The sequence below is a fragment of the Gambusia affinis genome, linkage group LG03 (assembly GCF_019740435.1).
Source record: "Gambusia affinis linkage group LG03, SWU_Gaff_1.0, whole genome shotgun sequence".
Taxonomy (NCBI): domain Eukaryota; kingdom Metazoa; phylum Chordata; class Actinopteri; order Cyprinodontiformes; family Poeciliidae; genus Gambusia; species Gambusia affinis.
The window spans coordinates 26,341,543-26,364,034 of NC_057870.1; the positions used below are offsets into that span (position 1 = coordinate 26,341,543).

Here is a 22,492-nt window from a genome sequence, read left to right on the forward strand (position 1 = left end):
CGCGGTATTTTGAGAGTAGAAGAAGAAATGGGGCAGCTCACCTTGGAGTTGAGCATGATCTCTGGAGCTCTGTACCAACGCGTGGCGACATACTCTGTTAGGAAGCCGGTGTGGTCGTGGTCGGGATCCGCCACGCGAGCCAGACCGAAGTCACAGATCTGACAGGAAGACAACAGGACGCACGAGAACCAGCAGAAACAGAACCTATGTTTAAATCAAACAACATTATATTTGTTCAAGTTACACATCTTGCTTTAGTTCACTGGATTTTATCATTTCATGTACAAATGTTTTTCTAGTTCAACTTTATTCCATCTTATATCTAGATGGAGTCAGAAGTTTAGTTACCTGTGCGTCTCAAAACATTAGAAAACTGCATAAAAGTGCAACTTTTCTTCCCAGGCATCCCAGAAAGAGATTCATTAACCCTAGTGTAGAATATTTAACACTTTATTTGAAGGGGTGTGCATAAGACTGATAACGCCGTCATAAACATGAAGGAGTCTTCATATTTGTGTCTGTTGTCATGAAGCGTTATTTAGTAAATAGTGAGATTTTTAATGCAAAGCTGCATTAAAAGTCATTTAAAAGTCAACTTTACATTTGCATTTAAAGCTGTTAGCTCTGCAGTAAGTACTGCAATAAATATCGCTGATATTTATCTTACATTCACACACAGCTGGGTAGAGTACTGAAGTAGCTGTAATGTACTTATACTGATTACAAGTTAGATAGGAATGAGGTGAGAGCTAGTTCTAGGCTTGTTTATCATCATCATAGCAACACCATAGAAACTGCCTACCAAGATGGCTGCCAGTTACAAAGTTCACAGAAGTGTAACGTCACCAGAGCTCTGTATTGGAGCTTTTATTTATAAAAAATTTGAACCAGGAGAAACTAAAAGTGACACTTGATGGGTTCTGGTAAAAGTATTTTTTTAATCTTAAATGCTAATTTATTTTTTATGTAGTTTTGACTGGGTTAGTGTGTTCTTTCAGTAACTAGCCATTATTTTCAAGTCTGTATATTGTAGTTAAGGATTAATCAATAACTAAATTATTTCAATTATTGATTGATCGCTTCAGGCCTAGTTTAAATATATTAGATTAAAATGTGTGGCTCATCGAGGAGCTTCTGAAACATGCATGATAAAGTTTTTGATGTAATCCAGGTGTGTATTGACACAATGACACGTAAAACACACACAGCTCAGCGAGGGTTTATGGAACCGGGTTTAGGAAGCCAGGAGAAGCTCGTAAGCTGCTTACTGACCAATTACCGGCAAGTTACATCAGAGAGAAAGAAGAAGTCAGGGCGTCTTTTCCGGTTTGTCTGGTGCTTAAAACGTCAGAGACCAACCTTGAGATCGCAGGTGGTGTTGAGGAGGAGATTGGAGGGCTTCAGGTCGCGGTGCAGCACGTTGGCAGAGTGGATGTACTTGAGCCCTCGTAGGATCTGGTAGAGGAAGTAGCAGATGTGGTCGTTGCTCAGGTGTTGGGTCTTCAGGAGCTTGTAGAGGTCTGTCTCCATGAGATCCTGGACGATGTATCTGCACCGACCCAGGTTAAAGACTTTAAACATGTCCGGGTTTGTGGAAACTAAATGCTTTTCTACAGGGAAAAAACAAAGAGAGCAAATTTCCACCAAAACACCCTGAATTTTTGAGGATAATCCCTGAAATTTTCAGGAACAAGAAAAAAAAAGAGAAATTTTTAATCTCAAACTCAGAAAATTTCAGCATGTCAAATCTTTTTGACTTGTCAAATTTAAAAGTTTTCTCCTAGATTAATCTCAAAATTATTATTTTTTCTAATGTTCAACTTTTCAAACTCAAAACTTTAGGTTTTTCTTTACAAAATTTCTGAGATTGATCTCAAAATGTCTGCAATTTGTCCAGCAATTATTTTACTTTTTAACTGAAATTTTCACATTTTCTAGAAGATTTCTGAGTACAATGTAAAAATTTCTTAGCCATTTGGCTTTAATTTACTCCTCTAGCATCTACAACGACCTTGTGGATATGAAGGTCATTTCTACGAACGGTGTTTCCATCAGTCAAATTTATCAAGCTAATTTCCTTCTAACGTTAGCATAGCAAGCCCAAAACGGAAAGATTTGACCAGAAGAAGGCCAAAGTTAATATCCAGCTGTGGAGGAGTTAGCTTTTATGCTAAATGAAAGTAATTATTATGAAATGGAGACTGAGAAAAAACCCCTTCGAAAAGTGGATGTTTCTGTAGCATCATCTGTGGGTTTGTAAAGGAGTTTTCTGTCCAGATGCTCTTTGGACTAGCCAGACATGAACCTAATAGAGTCACTGAATAAAACCTGAAACATCTGGAATAGGTCTGAGTGGCGTTATCGGCTCAATCCCAGCTGCAGCGTGGAAGAATTACATCTGTAAACAAAAGTTCCTCTACCAAATATTAGGTTCTACTTTTCTATTGCATTAAATACTTATTTCACGTAAGTATTAAACATCATCTAATGTGGTTTTCTGGATCCGTTTTCTGATTTGATGCAAATTACAGACCTTTCTTTTTTAAGTTTTGTGTGATTCCTCATTGATGCAGGATCACATGTCTGCAAAGTGGACTCTGTTTTACTGCTGCTGTTGGGAAACAGTGAAGGGCATCTGAGGCAAATACATGGCGACAGGTGGCCATTATGTAATAAAAACACAAATGAACATCCCTGCTCAAACAAAAAGCCGTCCGAGGCTCGCCACTCTCCACGTTTCCTGAGAGAAACACAAACGTAATAAACATCTTCAAAACGTGAGATTAGCATCGTAAAGTTCACAGCGGGCGCCAGGATACACGTCCTTCATCTGCTCGATGGACGGCGCCCGGATGATGTCGTTGATGCCGATGATGTTCTCGTGCTTGAAGCGCAGCAGGATTTTGATTTCCCTCAGGGTGCGCTGGCAGTAGGTCTGGTGCTCAAACGGGCTGATCTTTTTGATGGCCACGCGGAGCTTGTTGTCCCGGTCATAAGCAGAGCTGGATAAAAAATAAATTTAAAAAAAGAGAGAAAAGCCAAAGGTTAGATTAAAAAAACCAAAAAAAACCAAAACATTTCATCCATGAACTCATGTCACGTTCAGCATCTTTATTCCTCCCACAATGACCCATTAAGCTAATCTGTATCATCAGCCTGGCAGGCCACCAGGCTTTATTTGCTCCACCAGGCTGAATGTTAATTTTATGTCAGGGGTGTTTTATCTTTTTGCAAAGGGGGCCAAAACTTTCTAAGCTGAAAGTATTAAGAACAATAAACAAAAAACATTTTACATTTGCCTAAATATTTACAGTCATTTACCTTTTACTGTTTATTATTTTCAGCTTTTTAATTCTATAAAATGTTTTTAGTTTACTCCAAGCAACAAAAGTAAAAATTTTCTTCTACAACAACCTTTGCTGTAATTAGCCAAATGTAAAAGTTGGGTGTGCCAAAGTTTGTTTGAGTAAAAACTTCCTGGATTATGAAACAAACAAAAAATTTTAATAAATGCCAAGGGTCTAAAGGTGTTTATGCTGAACTAACATTTTCAAAATATAAACTTTCCACGGAAAATCTCATCCAGATGGTAATATTTGTGCCATTCTTGAGTTGCAATGAGGGGCCACACAAAATTAATCCAGCGCCGCAAATGGCCCCCAAGCTCCAGGTTGAACATCCCTGTTTCAAGTCTTTTTTTTTCTTTTTTTTTAAATATGCACCAGTAGCAGTTATAGCTGGTATATTTAATAAGACCTAAAAAACTAAACTATAAAAAAATATATATATTTATTTATTTTTTCTTTAAATAGTGATTTCTGTATGTTTGTACTTTTACCGTTTTCATGGTGACCTACATAACGAATATCTCCTGTATCAATAATGACGTCTAAATTGGGGGATGAAAGATGTTGGACTGATTAGTGACAGGAGAAATGTGAGTTTTGTGCAGAGGCAGCAGTGAGTCGCTGAGCTGCCGCTTCCTTCCTGTGGTTTGCTGCTGGAAAGCTTTTAAACTAAAAACCAAATAGGACAGGAAATGTCAGGCTTCAATGTGCAAAAGCTAGTTAAGAGCTGGTAACTAGTTCTTAACAATATTGACCTAAAAAACCCAGCAAGTACAGCAATTTATTCGTTTAATTTTTTTTAAAGCAGAATTTCCTCCCCTCTACCTAAATAAAATGATTTTAAATGTTACTGCAAGAGGAGTTTCAATTATAAAAAAAGAAAAGGAAAGACGTGTGTGTGTGTGATTTCTTTACAGGCCATGTTGAGTTCAGGCATTATCCTCTGGGAGATCTTTGATTTTCTGCTTACTCTGCACGCTTTTTGCCTTCTGTTGCAAAACTCTGCAGCAGCAACAGGATTTTTCTTCCCCAAAACGGGTACAGCTTGCATTTTTAAATGACTTCAAGTCAAGCTTATCGTAAAAACAGCAAGTCACTAGTTTACGTGCGTTGATTCGGGAACTAGTGGAGATTTCACTGATCTGATCCCTGCAGGTTTGAACTTGTTCAGAGTAACTTACTTTTGATTTTTCACACAATAGCTTTACCAGAAATTTAAACAAAAGCTTCAGAATATTTTATTATTAAAAGAAAATCAATTACCATCATTTCAAGAGCCACACATGGCCCCACACGTTGGACATCCCCGATTTAAGCCAAGGTACAACAATCTCAGTACTTTAAGTCGAAATGCACAGCTGGGTTAGAGTAACATTGAAAAATTAGTAACTCAGTTCCAAATGTTATTTTGTAAATAAACTAAATATTATTTAAGGCGAACAAAAAAGTATCTTTAATATGAATGGAGCAGCGTACTGAGAAGTATTTTCATGTAGTTTGTATCACTTTATTTGTTTTAATTATTTTGGATATTTAAAATGTCTTCCAGTTCTTTAACCTTTCATACAAAAATAATCTTAGCAAAAACGTTAAACATCTATTTTGTACCTATTATGTTAATTTTGGAGAAGCTAGAACCACAAATGTCGACTTACTTTTGATTTTAATGAAATGTAATATTTTTTTATTTGGTTAATGAGCAGATAAATTAAAAAAAATATATATATATATCCCTTTAATGGTGTAAAACATGTAAATATTTGTGGCCCCAAAATGCTTCCAACTCAGCCTCTTTGACTCTTGTCAAGAAGTTTGGACACTGCCGCCATGCAGGGTTCATTTAAGGGTTAATTACAGAAACAAAGTAACTTTTCGTGTTTTAATTTCCTGAGATTAACCTGCGTCTTCACACATTTTATTAGCTGATAAGCTTCATATAATTATAGGGGGTTTTTTGCGTCATGCAAGCAGAAAACGCTCCTTCAACAAGTTCAGTGCTGAAACTGCTGACCTCCTGGTACCGCCTCTGAATTTAAATGCCTTCTGAATCCAGACTAACGCGGCGCAGCCATTTGGTGCAGTCAGTAAACCAAAAGAAATTGTGCAACACTGCTGCACCTCAAGATAACGGACAGAAAAAGTGTTGCAATATTTCTCTTTTCGCCCGACATCCCAGAATCTCTCCGTTTACATCCGAGCCAAGCACATTACAAGCAACGCTAATGTCTGCAAAAAAAGAGAACACCCACACAATGGGACCAAATAAGAAACGAGTTGCTATAGTGACGGGGGTGTAAGGACTAAAATGTAAACACAAGTGTGCCAGCCTTCTGTGAGGGGAAATATGAGTGACCTTCCTTTCTACTCGCTCTGGAGGAATGTGTGTGTGGACGGCTGCGTGGGAGGAAAGTAAATAGTTTTCCATGTTACTGTTCTTCTACTCCAGCAGATACTGTGGTGTGTAACAGGCTGCAGCTCAAACCTGGAGCCTGACTGGCATCATTTACGAGCGGCCAGCAGTGTTCTTTAAAAACGCAATGCAAGCACAATCTGCATAAGACGGCTGCTAATTTATTTCTGTATAATTTAAATGAGATTCGTTGCATATTTTGAGATTTCCTTTTTTCTTTAAAAAAAAAAAAAGACTAAAAAAAAGCCAAATAATTAGCTTACAAATGTATTTTTGCCAATTACCCCAAACTTTTATTTTGTATGAGAAAATTAACTAAAGAACACATTATAAGCACTAGTTGGCGATCGGCATTAAATATAAAAATTTAATGCCGCCAAATTAATGCATTAAAACAGAGAAATCAGTTCTTTGGTCTGTATGCAGATGAACAACCTGCATGTTTATGATGTGCTTTATTGGGTTGTAAAGCTTTAATAAGTCAGTTTAAAAAAACACAACACTGTTGAAAATATGGGCATTTGTTGTGTTGTTTTATCATTTATTGTGATAAAATTATATTTCCACAATAAATTCCAATTAATAATGTTTAAATGCCTCCAAACAGTCTACATTGTTGGGATTAGTTGTTTTTTTAACCATTTTTCCACTATTTTCTCATTAAATATATCAATAAACATGAAAGTAAGATTAAATGCCGTTGCTGTGTCCATCTTAGTGATAAATTGCAATTCTTTGTGACAGTTGTCCTGAAGAAATGCGTAAAATTTTTTTTCAAAAGCAGTATGACTGATGTGCCATTCATAAAACAATCTTCAGTCAGAAGCTTCTTCATTTTCGCTGCAACACAAACTGCTACAAGAGATTAACACTTTGAAGAACCTTGATTACTGTTAATTGATCAACTTAAAAAAACGCCTGCATAAAGTTAATTTGTATGATACTCATGATCTGCCACTATAATCCAAACATCTTTATTACGCACAACACTGAGAAATGACTAAAAATAACCCATAACATTTTATGAAATAAAGAAATGAAACTTGTTGATTAATTTGGCAACAAACATTTTAGTTTCATAACACAAATAACGAGTGAGATCAGTTTACTATCAGTTTGTTCAGCAGTAAATTAGAAGGAACTTCTTGAGGAAGTGGAAAGTACAACGAGTTGAGTGTTTTATGATGGCGCCAGTAAACCGAAGGGGTTCTGGATCACTCCGCCTTATCAGAACCGAGGACTCTAGAACTGGAGTCTGTAAAAAAATAATTAAAAGTCTAAGAAGGTCTCCGACAACTTGGCAGGAACGTTGAACTTATTTATATTTATTGTCTCTTTGTCTATAAATCATTCAGGACATTTTTAATCCATTTACACACTCGCGTTTCTTTTTTGTTTTTCTTACTTATACAGATCTGGAAAATAAAAGTTAACACTCATTTTTAAAATTTCCGAATGCAAACATGAATGCTTGAGACGTCTTTCTCCTTTAAAAGCAGCTAAAATACAAGCAGCTACTTATTTTTGAGCCAATTTTCGCCCATTCGATCTTTACAGAGACAAAAGGATTTTAAACATTTTAAAGGGATTATACTCTGGATGCTTTTCCTGTTCCCTTTGCATGTTCATTTCAAATTTCATCTGAGCATGCTCGGTGTGTAAGAGAGGAGCATTGGGGGGAGGGGGCTAGAAGGCGTTTCCACGGCAACAAGAACACAAGGCTTTTTCTCTGCTGCTGCAGCAGCGTTATGCAACAGGACTGTAACCAGGATGATGTTAAAGAGGAAGGGGAGAAACTCGCTGATATGAACAGTCAGGCTTGACGTTCAGATCCGAGGCTGAAAAATCAAATGAAACATCCTGACTGGCGTCAAGTATGAGCAACCCACAATCTAGACATTTATAGAGTAGAAATAAACGTCCATAGACGGATAAGAGCTTTAATTCCTCTGCCAATGTTAAACAGGAATCCAGATTTTTACAAACACACGGCATAATGAATGTAAAATAAAATCTGATGGTCCTATTTGAGGCTTTTCCTCCTGCTACATTTGCATGCAGCAGAAGATTGTTGCATTCTTTTTAAACCTTAGTAAAACAAAAGCTTCAACACCGTAAAGCTTACATTTTAAAACAACTCACTCTGTACGTCTTTAATTTCCCCGATACAAAAAAGAAATCACCAAATCATTGTGGTGAGAAAGACCCAGTTGTGAGGAAACATTTGAGGAAGTGACTGATGCAGAAACTTTTGCTTCTCGCGCCGTGCACAGACTCGGTTATCGCTGCGTTGTGGGGCGGTTTATTCCGTTTCAGGTCAAAGTCCACTTTTACATTAGGGTCAGACAGAGTGCGTATTTACAAACCCAAACGATCTTAATAAACATTAACCACATTAGCAATTTCAGAAAATCTGCACAACTCTTCTAGTTAAAACATTCAGTGAGAGAAAAAAAAAAAAAAAGCAGAAGACGACGTGATATGGTGATATTAGTCTGTGGAAGTCCTCAGTATTTATGTGTAAAGGGATAACACTGTTTATTATAGAAATGCAATGATTATTTGTGGTGCTGCTTTTAATCCACTTTGCTAAACAGTCCAGAATATATAAATTTGCTACTCTCAGGTGAAAGTTGAAAAGTTACGACATGAAATAAAAATTCTAACAATATTGTCAGGACAGGCTTTGCTATCTGAATTTAGAAAACATCAATCCACGTTTTCTGTTGGCCATCTATTGAAAACAAGAGAAAAAAGTGGGGGGAATTGGTGTAGCGATTCCCGATAAAAGGTAAATGTTGGATGGTTTTAATCACACCTACATTAACTTGTTTCAGTTTTTCTGTGAACTCATTAACCTGGACTTATTTTAACAATCTCAACTGGTTTCGGTTTCAGTCATTCCACACAGGAAGCCGTAGGATGTCAGATCAAAACACAGAGATAATCAGTCTCGCAGTAAAAAGCTAGCTTGATAGTGTGCAGGCTGAAAGTGGAAATACCAATGGGAAAAACCATCACTAGAATAAAATAAAATTAATTAACTTGTTCAACAAAAATAAAAAAAGACAATCTCAGCAGAGTCAGTCAGAAAAGATTTGTTTGTAAGAATAGTTAGTCAAATTCAAAAGCAATGAAAAATGTTTTAACAAATTACCACCTCAACTCTATGGTGAAGGCAATGACTGACATAATGGTTCCAAGGAACAAATGTAACCACTAATACATCAATATTTGTCTATTTTCTGAACAAAATTATGTTAATCAATGAATCAAGTTTATATCTATAGCACATTTCAGCAACGAGGCAGTTCAAAATGCTTTACATCAGTTTTCTGGAAGTTTGTTGTGGTGCCTAGAAGCTGAATGCTGTAACAATTAAGACTGCTTGCTCAAGTGAAAGGATGGAGTCCAAGGCGTATGAATGTGCAAAGGTTTTTTTTATTTTACTTTAAGCCTTTAATTAAAACTATTGAGCAGCAGAAGTAGGAAGATTTTCAAGAACATTTGCACGACTCTTATCTGTGCTTACAGTTGATTCAAATGAGGAAGTCGTCAGGAGAGAACACACAAGCAGATTTGCCACACTCTGGCAAAGAAAACAAGGCCACAAGTGATAAGATCAAAGCCGACGGACCAATTGTGCAAATTTTTACTGTGCATCACGAAACAGCCTCCGTTTGTTCCCCTTGACGACGCGCGAACGGAGCAGTTTGCATTTGTTTTGGCTGAGCCCTAGAACCGTTAGCGTTAAAAACTCCAATGTTATAAAATCCGTCCAACTGAGCGCAGCGACACGGTTTGGCCGCACCAGAGCAGCTGGCCGCCTGATTGGTTGGTGCGTTTAACTGGCGACTCGTCCTGGCAGCTGCGAGTGCCCAAATTACATTCCCTCTTGAATCACACAACAGGATTTCGGTGTCAAGGCTCTTGTTCTATCGCCCTCCCTCGTTGGCTGCGGAGTGCTGGTACTGATGTCAGAGGCAGAAGGGTTGCCATGGAGACGGGCGCCACGGTGGCATTTTGAGAGGACAGATCAGATGGCAGAATGAACCAGAGCATCCGCCGTGGCAAAAAAATACATAAAAAATAGGCAAGTCTAGATCAGAGGGAGAACAAAAACAAAAAAAGAAAAAAAAAATCTGGATTTGGACTCGCTAAACCAAAAAATTATTTTTATACCTGGACCTAAATAAAAACATGGAGATAATATAAGCAACAGTATTGAATGTCTTAAGACAAATGCAAACAAACTGATGGCAGCTTTACTTTATAAACTGCAGAAATGTTTACATATTTATGATTGAGGTTACTGCTTTAGGATGGGCCAAACTGCCCGTCATCTGGGACAACATCAACCTTAAAATACAGTCAGCATTTCAGCTGTATTGTGGCCAATCTATTAAATATGGAAAAGAATATTTTCTATAACAAATAATCAAAATTTACAAGTTTATTTAATAATGGTGAAAAATAGCTGGACTTGGAATTTTGCCACAATATAAAAAACTATTACTGTGTTTTTTGGCAACTGTGATTGCATAACAGCATTAATGGCACCCCAAACAAATACTGCTCTTAAAAACCACTCCCGTTTGAAATATGCTTCTTCAGGGCATTACATAAGTGCAATTTAGATCAATAAACTGCACCCAGTAACTGCATTTCATTATGTTTTCAATATTTATCAATGATATGCCTGACAATAAGGTCAACTGAATTTTAATTGAGTACAGATGAAAATTCTCACATTTTTCACAATAGATGATAAACATAAATACCAACCCCAAAAACAAAGGGAGGAAGGGTTAAGAAAAATAAAATAGGGTCCAAAGTGTTAGAACATCATCTTTGTCACCTCCAAACATGTCGCTCCAGTCCCAATGAAATTGGCTTGAAAAACCTAAATATTTTCTTCATTTATGTTTTTAACAAGGGTCAAAAACGTTTATGTCTTTAACACAATTCTCTAATTAATAAAAGTCAAACTCTACTGCAAATTAACCAAAATGTGATCAAAATGAAGAAATCTAATGTTTTTGTCAGGATGTACATTTTGCTCCCCCCTAGTCTCTGGAGGAAGTAGAAATAAACATTTAAAGGTGAGCTTAAACATTCAAAACCAGTTTACTTGCTGAACCATTGATTTTCAAAGTGTATATTCAAATGAGTCGATAAAATAAGTTAAATTAAGTGTCTACTTCTGCTTTTAACCACCTGCGGAGGCTGAAGGGGGAAAGTTTTCATCAAAGCCATTTTTATAGACGTGAACCTCTAAATCTCTTCGACCGTAAAAAAAAACAAAAACAAAAAAAGGTCTCTAGAGTTACCCAACACTCTAAGAAAACTGCTGACCAGTTTTCTTTCAGCCATATCGTCCTGGACAGGACAGGACGATATGGCTGAAAAAAAAAAAAAAAAATGATACAAATGTTTTATATCAGTCGACATCAATAATTATTGATTAATTTTTTTGTGTGTTTTAAATATCTGAATTACTGCCAAGCTGGTGGTGCGACCTTTCCTGTTGGATCCACAGTTTTTACTCCATGCTTTTTATTTTTAAGCAGTTAAGAAAACCAACGGCCAAACCTGAAACTGCTGCTGCGCAAGGTACTCAAGTTGTTGCTAGGTAACCACAGAGTGAGTTAGCTGATTCCACCAGCCTTATTGAGCAACTACTGTCCTTCCTCTGCCTACATTTTCCAAAATGCTGTGTGGTTCTGAACTGGAGTTCAGTGAATATTGCATCAGATGGATGATCTATTGGTTTTGATGCACATTAAAAATTTATTGTTCAGGTCCAGCTGTTTGATGGCAGATTCTTGTATCAATAAAGTTACAGGACTTTTTTCCCCAAACACAATGTTCTTGTTAAAAAGTGATCAAAGTTCTCCAAGAATGAAGCCTAAAATGTGGCACTTCTTGAGTAACAAATGCAAATTAAAAAAAAAAAAATCTGAGGAAGGATAGGTTGTGACATGTGTGTAAAAGGAAGCAGCAGTTTTAGTTCAGTAACAAGTCAGAAGCTGTTCATAAGTATTCACCAAAAAGGCTCCATGGCAGAGGCAATGAACCCAATCTTGCACAAACAAAAGAAACAACCAGAGAACGGCTTTAGATGTAAAGGTTTCCATAAGTGCAGGCCACCCGAGCAGCACTCCCCAGTGATCTAACTGTTCCCGTAGGCGGGTTGAAAAGGCAGAGCGTGCTACGGCGGATCCTGAATATCATCACAGACGGTAATGTGGCGTCCAGCGATTGTGTGTGTGAACTGCGGCTTTTGTTAAGAGGCTCAGAGCATTGCCAATCTGAAACGTCAGCCACTGAAAACCCTCAACATGAGCATCCTCAGCTGTTAGCAAGAGGTTATTAAACCAAAATAGGCCTGCTGTGAGATCCTGACAGGAAAGTCAGATGTATAAAGTTATACTGCATCTACAAACGGGAGCAAATATTTTCTTTATAGATTTCATATTGTACAATAAGATTTTTCTTACAAATGACTAAATGACTGCTGGTTCTTATGTAGTAATTTCAAGTCAATAGAAATACAAAAATCACCATTTACAAACCAAAACGGTTCCCATAACAATCATAAAACTTCATTGAACTTCAAAAACTGCATCAATGTTCAACATTTTGATGACAAATTAAGAGAACAACAAAAGCAACATTTCTTTAGCGAACGCAAAACTAAACAGTTTTATCTGCAGAGCCGATCATACAAAAAATAAATGCACCAATTTGAAATTTTGAGCCGATATCGATGTCAAAACTGCTGTTATGGCTAATAACCAACATTATATATATATTTTCCTACACTGTGTAAACATAACCCCACCATCTACACTGTTTCACTGCTTCAGTTAAACACACTAAATCCAGAGTTGCATCACCATCATCACATGACCAAAAAATAAAAAATAAAAATACTACATGCCCAATTCCTTCCCTTTCCTGGAACACATACATAAAAAGCAACGAGATAGAAATAAACATCGGCATAGCTTTGTTTATCGGGCTGATATCAATATGAACAACAACAACAAAAAAAAGAATCCTAAAAATGATCCCAATCTGGTGTTGAAGCCGTATCAAACAACCCTTTTAAAAACACCGGCTGACTAACTGTTGCGTTATTGTGTTGAATTGTACCTACTGACAGAAGCAGCTGCTTGTTAGCTAATTAAGTAGAACTGCACAATACATCACAAAATTATTCATTACAATGTCACTATATGAAGTATCAGGGTTTCCTCCAGGATATTATAAACCTGCCAGGCTTTACTTGCCCCCCACCAGGCTAAGCGTCATTTCTTTACCTTAAATTATATGTTTTTATACATTAGTAAGAGTGGTAGCAAAGAGTTAAGCTAGGTTTATCTATAATAAATCAGTAATTCTAAACAGACATTTAAAAAGATAATAGCATTTTATTATCCATACACAACCTGCAGTTTTATTTAATCCACTTCTGTATTTTCATTGTTGTTGATTATTATTTCAAAAATCTCCTGTCCATTTATAAAAAAAATACAAAAACACAATGGGCCAAATGGCTAATCCCAACCACCGGGATTAGCCAGATTTCTGGGGAAACCTTGAATATGAACACCAGAACAGAATGCAGCAAATATTAAAGTCCTGTGAATTCAAGCTCTCTGTCAAAACAGAGGGATTTTTAATATAAAATCTTGTCAAATCAAAAATAATGTATTTAATTTTTTTCAGCAGCTGGATTGGCTACTCATTATCTGGGCCCTTTGTTTGCTAAAGAAGAAGAAATCTGCAGTCTTTTCAGGAACACCAGCAAGCCTTCGAGCATCACGTTAGCACCCATCACTCAATATTACATTTATTGTCTCCACGTATCAGAGAAAATAAAAGCTGCCGAACCGCACGCAGGTTGTCATGACAACGCAGACAGCATCTCAGCGTATGGGTTTAGGGACGTGTGCAGACAAAATGCTGTTCTCCAGCAGAAAAGGGCCTGAATCCTTTCATAAAGCTGATTTTTCCCTCACTTATCCATCTAATATAGAAATTGCTTTTTAATACTCTGTTTTTCTCCCTCATCTGGACCAGATGGACACCATGTCGTTAATACTAAAAAGGACAGATTTGGCATAACAGCTTTAGTGAAACTAATAACTATTTTGAATTTTTCCGTTTTCATCAATCTTTGCTAATGCGATACTTCAAAATGCTTGTAAAAAAAATAAAAGGTTGATGGAAACACGGTTATCGTTTCAAATGTCAGTAAGAAAGAGAGCGGTCCATCTTACATTCTGATGATGCCAAAACCCTTTTGGAAAAATATTTACTGGATTTACAAGACAAAAACGTAACTTCTAGGAAGGTGTGCATCCTGCTACAGCAACAGTGTATCAGACAAAACCCATGAAACCTTCAGCTAACGGCCACTGAGGCCATTTTCACACCTGATAGTCTGGTAGTCACTTGACTGAGGACCAAAACTGGAACATTGGCTACATTTTCACTGTGTCAAATGATCAAAACTAATTAGAAAACCTATTCTCCTCCTCACCTGCAGCAAACGATACTGAGAGCAACTTCCTTCTTCACAAAATGTAAACGAAAATGGAGTAGCGTCAGATTTTAGCGGTTGTAGGATTTCTATTTTGCATTTGGTAGAAGACCACGAGACATTTCTCGGCTAGTACTAGATTCACATTTGTTTTGATTTCATTTACCCAGAATGCCCTGCACTATAGTCCACTTCCTGGTTTTGAAGCAGTATCTGGACCACTTGGCATTCGAACAGAAGCAAAGTTCACTACCAACTGAACAAAGACTGAGGTTTGTAGGCAGACCAGAGTTTGTTTTCGGGCCAAATCAAAGTTCGATTACGCATTCACACCTTCCCAAACGAACCAGATTTTAAGTAAATGAACAGGAGTTATTTTTTAAAGCTATATAATGAACCCATACACTATACAGCAGGAAAATTATCTGAAGCACATCCACAAGTAAAGAGGTACAACCAAAATCAAGTTATGATAAAAATCATTCAATGAAGCCAAGTTGCAAAAATTCAGCAAGGAAGAGTTAGCCGAAACATCCCGACTCCCGGCACTTAAAAGACTCAGAGCGAGATTAATTTCTTCATATTCCTTTATTTAAAACTAGGGCTGAAATATTTTATCAGATTTACTGCGCTGAATCTATTATTTAAATAAAGTAGTTTAGAAATAAATCAATTGTTAACTAGAGAATTAAGACTCAAAAAAGGCCACATTTAGCAGTAATTAAGCCAAAACTGCATTGAATTGTATTTACGTTTATCATTCAATATAAAAACATTTGTAAATATGTTCTATCTAGAACTCCTCAAGTCTCACAGTTTTAGCTACACCCGGTTAAAATCTGTAAAACAAATCTCCAACGCTAAAGGAATCTTTTGTTGTTGCATTTTAGGTAATAAAATGCTTGTGTTCTCATTTTTTTTTTAATTGTTTATTTGAATCTTTTAATGCATTTCTAACATATAAAAAGGTGTAAATAGTTAATGAAAAATCTGCAGAATGTTCCACATTCCTTATTCAGATAAATCAACTATATAACCATTAGTTGCGTCCCAAAATGCATAACCCGACCAAATCATGTCATTTTCATCAACATAGTTAGTCGAGCAAAAAACAAAAAACAAAGAAAGGTCCAGCAATCTTAAGAAAAGAACCTATAAGAAGACAAAAGTTCTGCACAGTATTTTTGTCCGTTCTGCTACCCAAAACCATTTCTGTCTAATACACGGCACTCAGAGAAACCCAGCATGATAAACAGACAAGATGAGAACAAAAGTTTTGGTCCCATTTTCCTAGTTACCATGGTACCCATTTCTACTCTAATTATTGGTTATCAACAAAGAGAAAAGCAGTACCTCCAATATGGGACTGAAACCTTGAGAGATTTTCCAGGAAAAGCACTCAGAAGTTCATGGGGGAAAGAAAAAGCATTGTTGAAAGGCCAAGCAAAATGAAAGGCGCTTTTCATCCACTGGGAGGATCTGAAGGATAAAACATATCACTCATAAGAAAATGTTGCATAAACACCTACCCTACTGGTACATTTATATTCTAGAAACCTCTCAGATTATGTTTTTAATCTGTGATCAATGCATGTTTTGCTACAACAGCAGAACCACTGGTTGATCTCCAGGCGCCCCTATAATGTGAGAGACACATGGTTCAGCAGAATGACATTAACTTCCAGTATTTGAAGCATTGAATGCCAACATTGACCAAGAAGCAACAATCCCAGCTGGATGCGATTGCTTCATATGATCCAAAAATAAATGGAAAATATGGTTTAATTACTGAGGAGAAAATAAAAACATCCATTTTTACTATATGAACACGTTAACTCACTGAACTCTGTCTTAACCAAGGCTGCAACTAACAATTATTTATCTATTAAATATTTTAAAAATTGGCACAATTGTGCAGGTTAAGGAATAAAAAGGATAACAAAGTTGTTTTAGTTGTACAACGCCTGTACAGACTGTGTGTGCTGCTTCTCTTTATTTTACTTAATAGGACATTTGAAAAAGTATCAACTCTGGATGGTGCATTTTATGCAGAAAAAAAAAATCTTTCTCCTGCTTGAATTTGATATTTTGTAAACATATTTTACTATTTTTTTTTTTTTTTTCAGTTTTAATTTTACCAGTTCAATATTTTTCTTAAAATTATTATATTTGTTGCATTGGCAGATTATTTCACTTATGGCATAGGAAAAATGTCTTGTTACAAATGAAATAATCTACTGTTGGAATTAATACTTTTTCATCAAAAATAAGAAATTGACTTAAAACAAGCTCCTATTTCTCTCTGAAAATTTACTAGTGAGATAGTTTTGTCTCATTGAACTAAAAACTAAACTAAAAATACTTGGAAAGATTTAGTGTTTTTGCAGTGTGTTCTTTACAAAGTTGAGATAATTTACAAACAGTGCTGGATAATCTGGTGTAAAGTAAAAGAGGCGCTCCAAGGCAGCATGCAAGTCAAGGCAAGTTGATTAGGAAGAGCTTGTGGATCCCATCAGAAAGCACTGCTGCAATCAAAACATGGATACAAGAAAGAATTAAACTGCATTATATAAACGTCACATGTCTGTTGCTTTACAATTTCTGCACATCATTGTTTACTTGTGTTTTTTTCACCACACTGCACCCAACCACATCCAGCCTTTGATGACAAAGTTTCCACCTTTCCAAACTAGACTAAAGGGGCTTAATGGAAATGCAACCAGTGAAACCTGACAGAAGAAAGTTCTCATGCTATTTAAAAGGTATTTCCGAGTCTAACCAGGGGACGTCTGTGAAAAACCTGCTGCACCACTTTTGCAGAGCGCTGCACATCAAAGCTAAAATGTCCCAAGTGCTTTAAAACCACAAGTTTCTATAAGAACAGAGCAAGAAAAGTGCAAGGAGGCCGAGACCTCAGAGCACGCCAAAACGCTCCAACGACACAGAAACAACGCTTTTTCATAACAAGCAAAATGTTTCTGAAATGGTCTGCATTTACCAAACCTACAAAACAACAGAAAGGTTGTTGTCTCAAACATTTTTACCAGCTTATTCATTGCATGAGCAGGAATTTCAATGCAACTTCAACTTCATAGTCAAGTTTTTAGAAAGTACAGTTTATGGACAATAGAAACTTTTTTAAAAAAAAACGTATTTATACACGTTTGGGTTGCAAGGAATTCTTCACACGTGCCCAGACGAGATCCACAAATGGATTAAAACATTCCAGACATGCACTAGAGTGGCCACAACACGCCTAACCTAAAAAGGCTATTTCAAACCAGAAATATTTAAATTCAACCCCAAAAAACTGTTTCCACTCATGTGAGCTCCACAGAAAGAACAATCCCACTTTAGACTCCCAACATGGAGGGAAATGTAACAATATGTAAAACAATAAGCAGAACATCTTTAACAAACTGCTGTAGGGTTTGGAAAATCTCTCTCTAGTGCTGCAGTGATGATGAAAAGTTGACACAAACAGAAACTTCATTAAATGAGTTTTCAAAAACTAAAAACGTCATAGTTTGGACAACAAAAGGAGGAGATTCAGAAAGGAATTCCCCAGCTGTTCAGAAAACCACAAGCCATGTGGCTGATGTTTATGTGTGAACAGAGGAAGTTTAGGTAACGCCAGGCAGACTATACTTGTGGATCATTTTGAAGTTAAAGGTTAAAACAAATGGAAAAAAGTTCCAAAAAAAATTTCCACAAACAAAAATGATGCCAACTTTGTGCTCCAGTTTAGTTTCCGTTGCTAACTAGGTTCCAATTGTCATCACATGTTGAGCATTTTTGTGAAAAAGTGATAAAAAGTGATTCACTTCAGGGATGTGCGATATATCGGCACTAACTGATATTAGTCATTTCTTTACATCCAAAAAGACTGAGCCCATATCAACAACCGATATCTGTTTGTGTCTCGCAATCGGTTTCTGGTCTTTTTTCTTTCACAAAAGTGTCAAAACTGCATTGAAATATAATATTAGCACATGCCAGTTATTGGCCATAACATCAATATTAATATTTTCCAGTTCCAGTATTTAATGTTCATTAGAATTTAAAGTTTGGCATTTGAGAATGTATTGTTGCATTAATATTATGCCATTACCATAACAATACTTGAAAATGGCCTCAAAACAACAATATTATCGTTAATCACAATAACTTCTGGGGCAATTTATGGTCCAGAAAAATGTGTTATCATGACAAGGACTACGTCAAACATGAGTTCAACGCAAACAAACATGGACAAAAATTCACCTAGAAATCTTGCTTTATAAACTCTGAAGTAGAAGTTTTAGTTGTATTTTATTAGAACTTTGGGATACCAGTAACCAGTAACCAGTAACCAGTCCATTCTGGAGGTGGGATAACTCTGCTGATTAAAGAGGAGCTACCCATCAGGCCCATTTCCTCACTATTACAGCAAAAAATCCAAGGAAATATGATGACGTATAAACAATATGCTTGTTCTTTAATGATCTTATAGTATTAAAAATAAACTAAATGCTTCTTCACTTTGCTTGGTTATTTAATTTAAACTTCCTTTGCTTTGCATGAACATGCACCCATCCTGACGCACAACTCCTTGGTTGACTTATTAAGAAAACAGTCAGGCGTTTTGCTAATTCATATGCTGATTACCCTTCAATACAAACAGTCACATTTATATGGCAAGTTCTTACCAGTTATATGTTTTTTATGACTTCTTGGACCAAAAACTACAAAAAAGTCCTAATCAACTTGCCTTGCAGATATCAGGGCGGGGAGCTGCAGTTCAACGAAAGCAGAGCTTGTATTGCACAGGAAGACAAAAGAACGACTGCTGGTGTTTGACACAAGGATCTATGATGTAATCCAATACAGTGTGTTCAGTTTAAGGTTGAATGCAGCGCCGCAGTCTAAAAAAACAAATCTGAAAATGTAAAACAGTCCACATTTGTTAATGCATCTGAAGCAAATTTTGATCTTTTATTGTTTGGGTCGATTTTTTCCCCTTTTTAGGGGTGCACCGATTGCAGTTTTCTGGCCAGTACCAGTCTTTATGTGCCGATTCTTTTTTTTTTTTTTAAGCAAGTCAGGTGTTATACAAGTAATTTTAATGTTCAAATGTTATTTTACAATATTCCAGAAACAATAGAGACTGGTTTTAACTGCACATCAGGTAGTGCTCTCAAATATGAATGAAAATCTTAGAGCATCAATGTCCAAATTATTAAATCAACTCATCCAAAAAATTTATTCATTAATTTAATTATCAGAACTTGCACAACAGATTAGATTACAAACCTGTTTAGAGCCTCTTGCTTAAACTAGCTTAGTGGAAGTAAATAAAGTTGGTATGAAGCTGTCGACCAAAATTAAAGCCAGTCAGTCAATGCACCCCTATTTTTTAATAAAATATTTTAATGTAAATTAAGACCAATTTAATGTAAACTAGAGATTTACATCTAGTTTACATTAGATGTAAATCTAAATGTAGATGTAATTAAACCTCCCAGCTGCTGAGCTGGGGGGTTTGATGCTCAAATACTGCTTTAAACTCCTCACATCAGTTAAGATCTTTACCACAGATTAGATTATTTTCACCCATGCAAATAATCTGTTTTCGCTTTCAGTCACCTGTATACAAAAATCAACTGATACGATATGCAAACAAAAGAGGCAGATTACACAAAGGATGGGAATGGATTTATATCTCCATTTCAGGTTGTAGCTGTAGGTTTTACCTGGACATAGTTTGGTTTCAAAGCAAAAATATTATTGGTTGTTTTCTTTTTAAATACTACATGTCAATTATTTCAACCAATAAATAATGCAGAACATTCAAGCATCATTTGTAGAAAATAATTAAATATTTCTTTTATATTTTGGGTCACAATCTGGTTTTAATGTCAACTTTGGGACATTTTCAACTGTAGAATTTCTATAAGTCTAATTTGTTGTGTTTTTAAAAAATGATATATTCAATAATTTTTCAGACGGAATAATTAGTTTGGATGCAATTTAGGGCCCCAAACCATAAGAGGCCTCCCATAAATGCCAGACTTTTAACACAGATCTAAAATGTTCGTATCTGTTTATCGAGAACGACAATATTGTTAAATTTAATTTGATGGTTTCAGCATATGTAAAAAAAAAAAATACTTTAAATTGTTTCAAATCTTAAAGATTTAATGAAATTGGCAAGTTTACTTTGTAAAAGTGCAAAGAGAAATCTACAAACTAAATCTGTACTGTTAGTGGTGGACCCCAAATTAAATTCTGCTCAAGGCCCCATTAAACTTTGGTCCGGCCCTGCCTCAGATCTAATCTCTCTCCGTCTGCATCTAATAAAGACCAAATCTTTATAAAACATGACATTTACATGTGCTGTTTTCTAGTTTAAGTTTTCTTTTCCATTTTACTTGGATTTGTCATTCCCTCCTTATGATACAGTCCAGTACTGTCTATATCTTTCAAATAAAATTTAGTTTTAACATATCTCTTCAAAGACATTGCTGACGTAAGAACATCCCTTTCAGATACGCCAAATAGTTAATTTTCCAGCAGAGAGGTAATGTTTAAGTTGTTCCTGAAGGATACCAGGTTGAGGCTGATTGAGGTTATAACCAATTCATATTGTTTTCTGACAATACTATTTGTTTAATCAAAACAACAGAAAATAGAAGGGATTGCAATATTATTACAATTTATCCAAAGAATATGTCCTCAACTGTAATCTGATTTTCATTATAGGAAAGAAAGTCGGTTTAATGCTATGGATTGATGCATCTAAGCACAAATGATTTAATGCAATTAGGAAAAAAATCTGATCCAAAATAGGAACCAGTCAATAGAAAATTGGCAAACAGATTGGTGCTTTTAATGCATTTTCCTGTGAATTACAGAACATTAAGTACCCAATAATGTTTAATGTCAACATCCTACAACTTTCTAAACACGCTTTTATTTGAAATTATTTGTTTTGAAGTATTTTAACCCTTTTTGGAAATTTTGCAGGTACAAAAAAATCCCCTTGAGATCCTCCCACAGCACATTTTCAGGCACATTATGCAACCACATCCAAACACTGCACAGGTAGCATGAGTGGGAACACGCTCAATTTGAGTGAAAGTGATTAAAAATCTACAAATTAAAACAGATAAACATGCATTATGAGGTGAACAGTTCATACATTGCTGCAAATGTAAGGACGTGGATCCTGCACAGCGTGACAAGTCCACATAAACGCTGCGGATATTAGCTTTATGTGAATTTCTTAAGCTTACGGATCAATAAAAGCAAATATTTAGGGGGTTTTTTGGGAGGATTTTGCAACAGTGTAGCTGAAAACCTCCAGGTTGTGCGTTTGAATCCGTCTACGGTGGTCACACACTGTGATTTAATCCGTTTTCGCTCTAACTGCCGTCTGCCCGACACCGCTCGCTAGCTAAAACATGACAAGCGAAGTTGTGTTTAAAAGATTTAGAATAGTAAATAACACAACTGCTTCGACGATAAAACGCAAAAATTTCGAGTAAAGACATAAATATTAGGATAAAAGAAAAGCACTCACCACACCATCCCGTAGGCGCCCTCCCCGATGTAGGAGAGGTTGCTGTACCGAGGCCCAACGTCGAAGGCCTGTCCGCGGATGAGCTCCGTTCCCGGTCCGGGGCTGGAGCCAGCAGGGCAAGCTGTCGCCATTATAGGGATTGGCTTTTTCTGATAAAAAAAAAAGCAAATTAAAGTCGACAAAAGCCTCTCTGGGGTGTTTATGTGCTGTATCCGGCGTCGGAGTGACTGTAGCTGGGTCTGCAGTGAGGTGGAGGCCTTTCAGTGCGGAGTGGAGCGAGTTTTTTTCTCCTTTCCGTTAGCGCTCGTTCGAAGCGACCACACCGCTGCTGAGCTGTCGCAGGCGGGGAGCAGCCAAGGAGAGGAGCCGATAGGGGAGGCTGCTGCAGGAAATAAAGGAGGTGGTCATGTGATGCACTTTTCCTTTTTTTTTTACTCCCCCTCCATGCTGAGAAGAACACGTTTCATTTTATATAACTTTAATTTTCTTTTAAGAGTCAAGCATAAGTATAACATTCAGAGAAAATGTAGGCTATGCAAAGAAAAGCAGGAGGAAATACAGGTTTAAATAAATCTTTTAAAGTAATTGGAAAACATGTAGCAGGTCTTTGTGATAAATGAACT

General features: G+C 36.4%; 1 protein-coding gene across 1 annotated transcript in view; it reads right to left on the reverse strand.

The window, feature by feature from the left end:
• The window catches only part of mapk1 (mitogen-activated protein kinase 1), a 31,373-nt gene extending 9,068 nt beyond the window's left edge, over positions 1–22,305 (reverse strand). The window contains exons 1-4 of the mRNA XM_044112610.1: positions 21,870–22,305; positions 2,820–3,002; positions 1,360–1,549; positions 42–158 (exon numbers count right to left, since the gene is read on the reverse strand). Coding sequence (XP_043968545.1) covers positions 42–158; positions 1,360–1,549; positions 2,820–3,002; positions 21,870–22,000 — 621 coding nt within the window. The 5' untranslated portion in view covers positions 22,001–22,305. The remainder of the gene's footprint in view (positions 1–41; positions 159–1,359; positions 1,550–2,819; positions 3,003–21,869) is intronic.
• Positions 22,306–22,492: the final 187 nt, after the last annotated feature.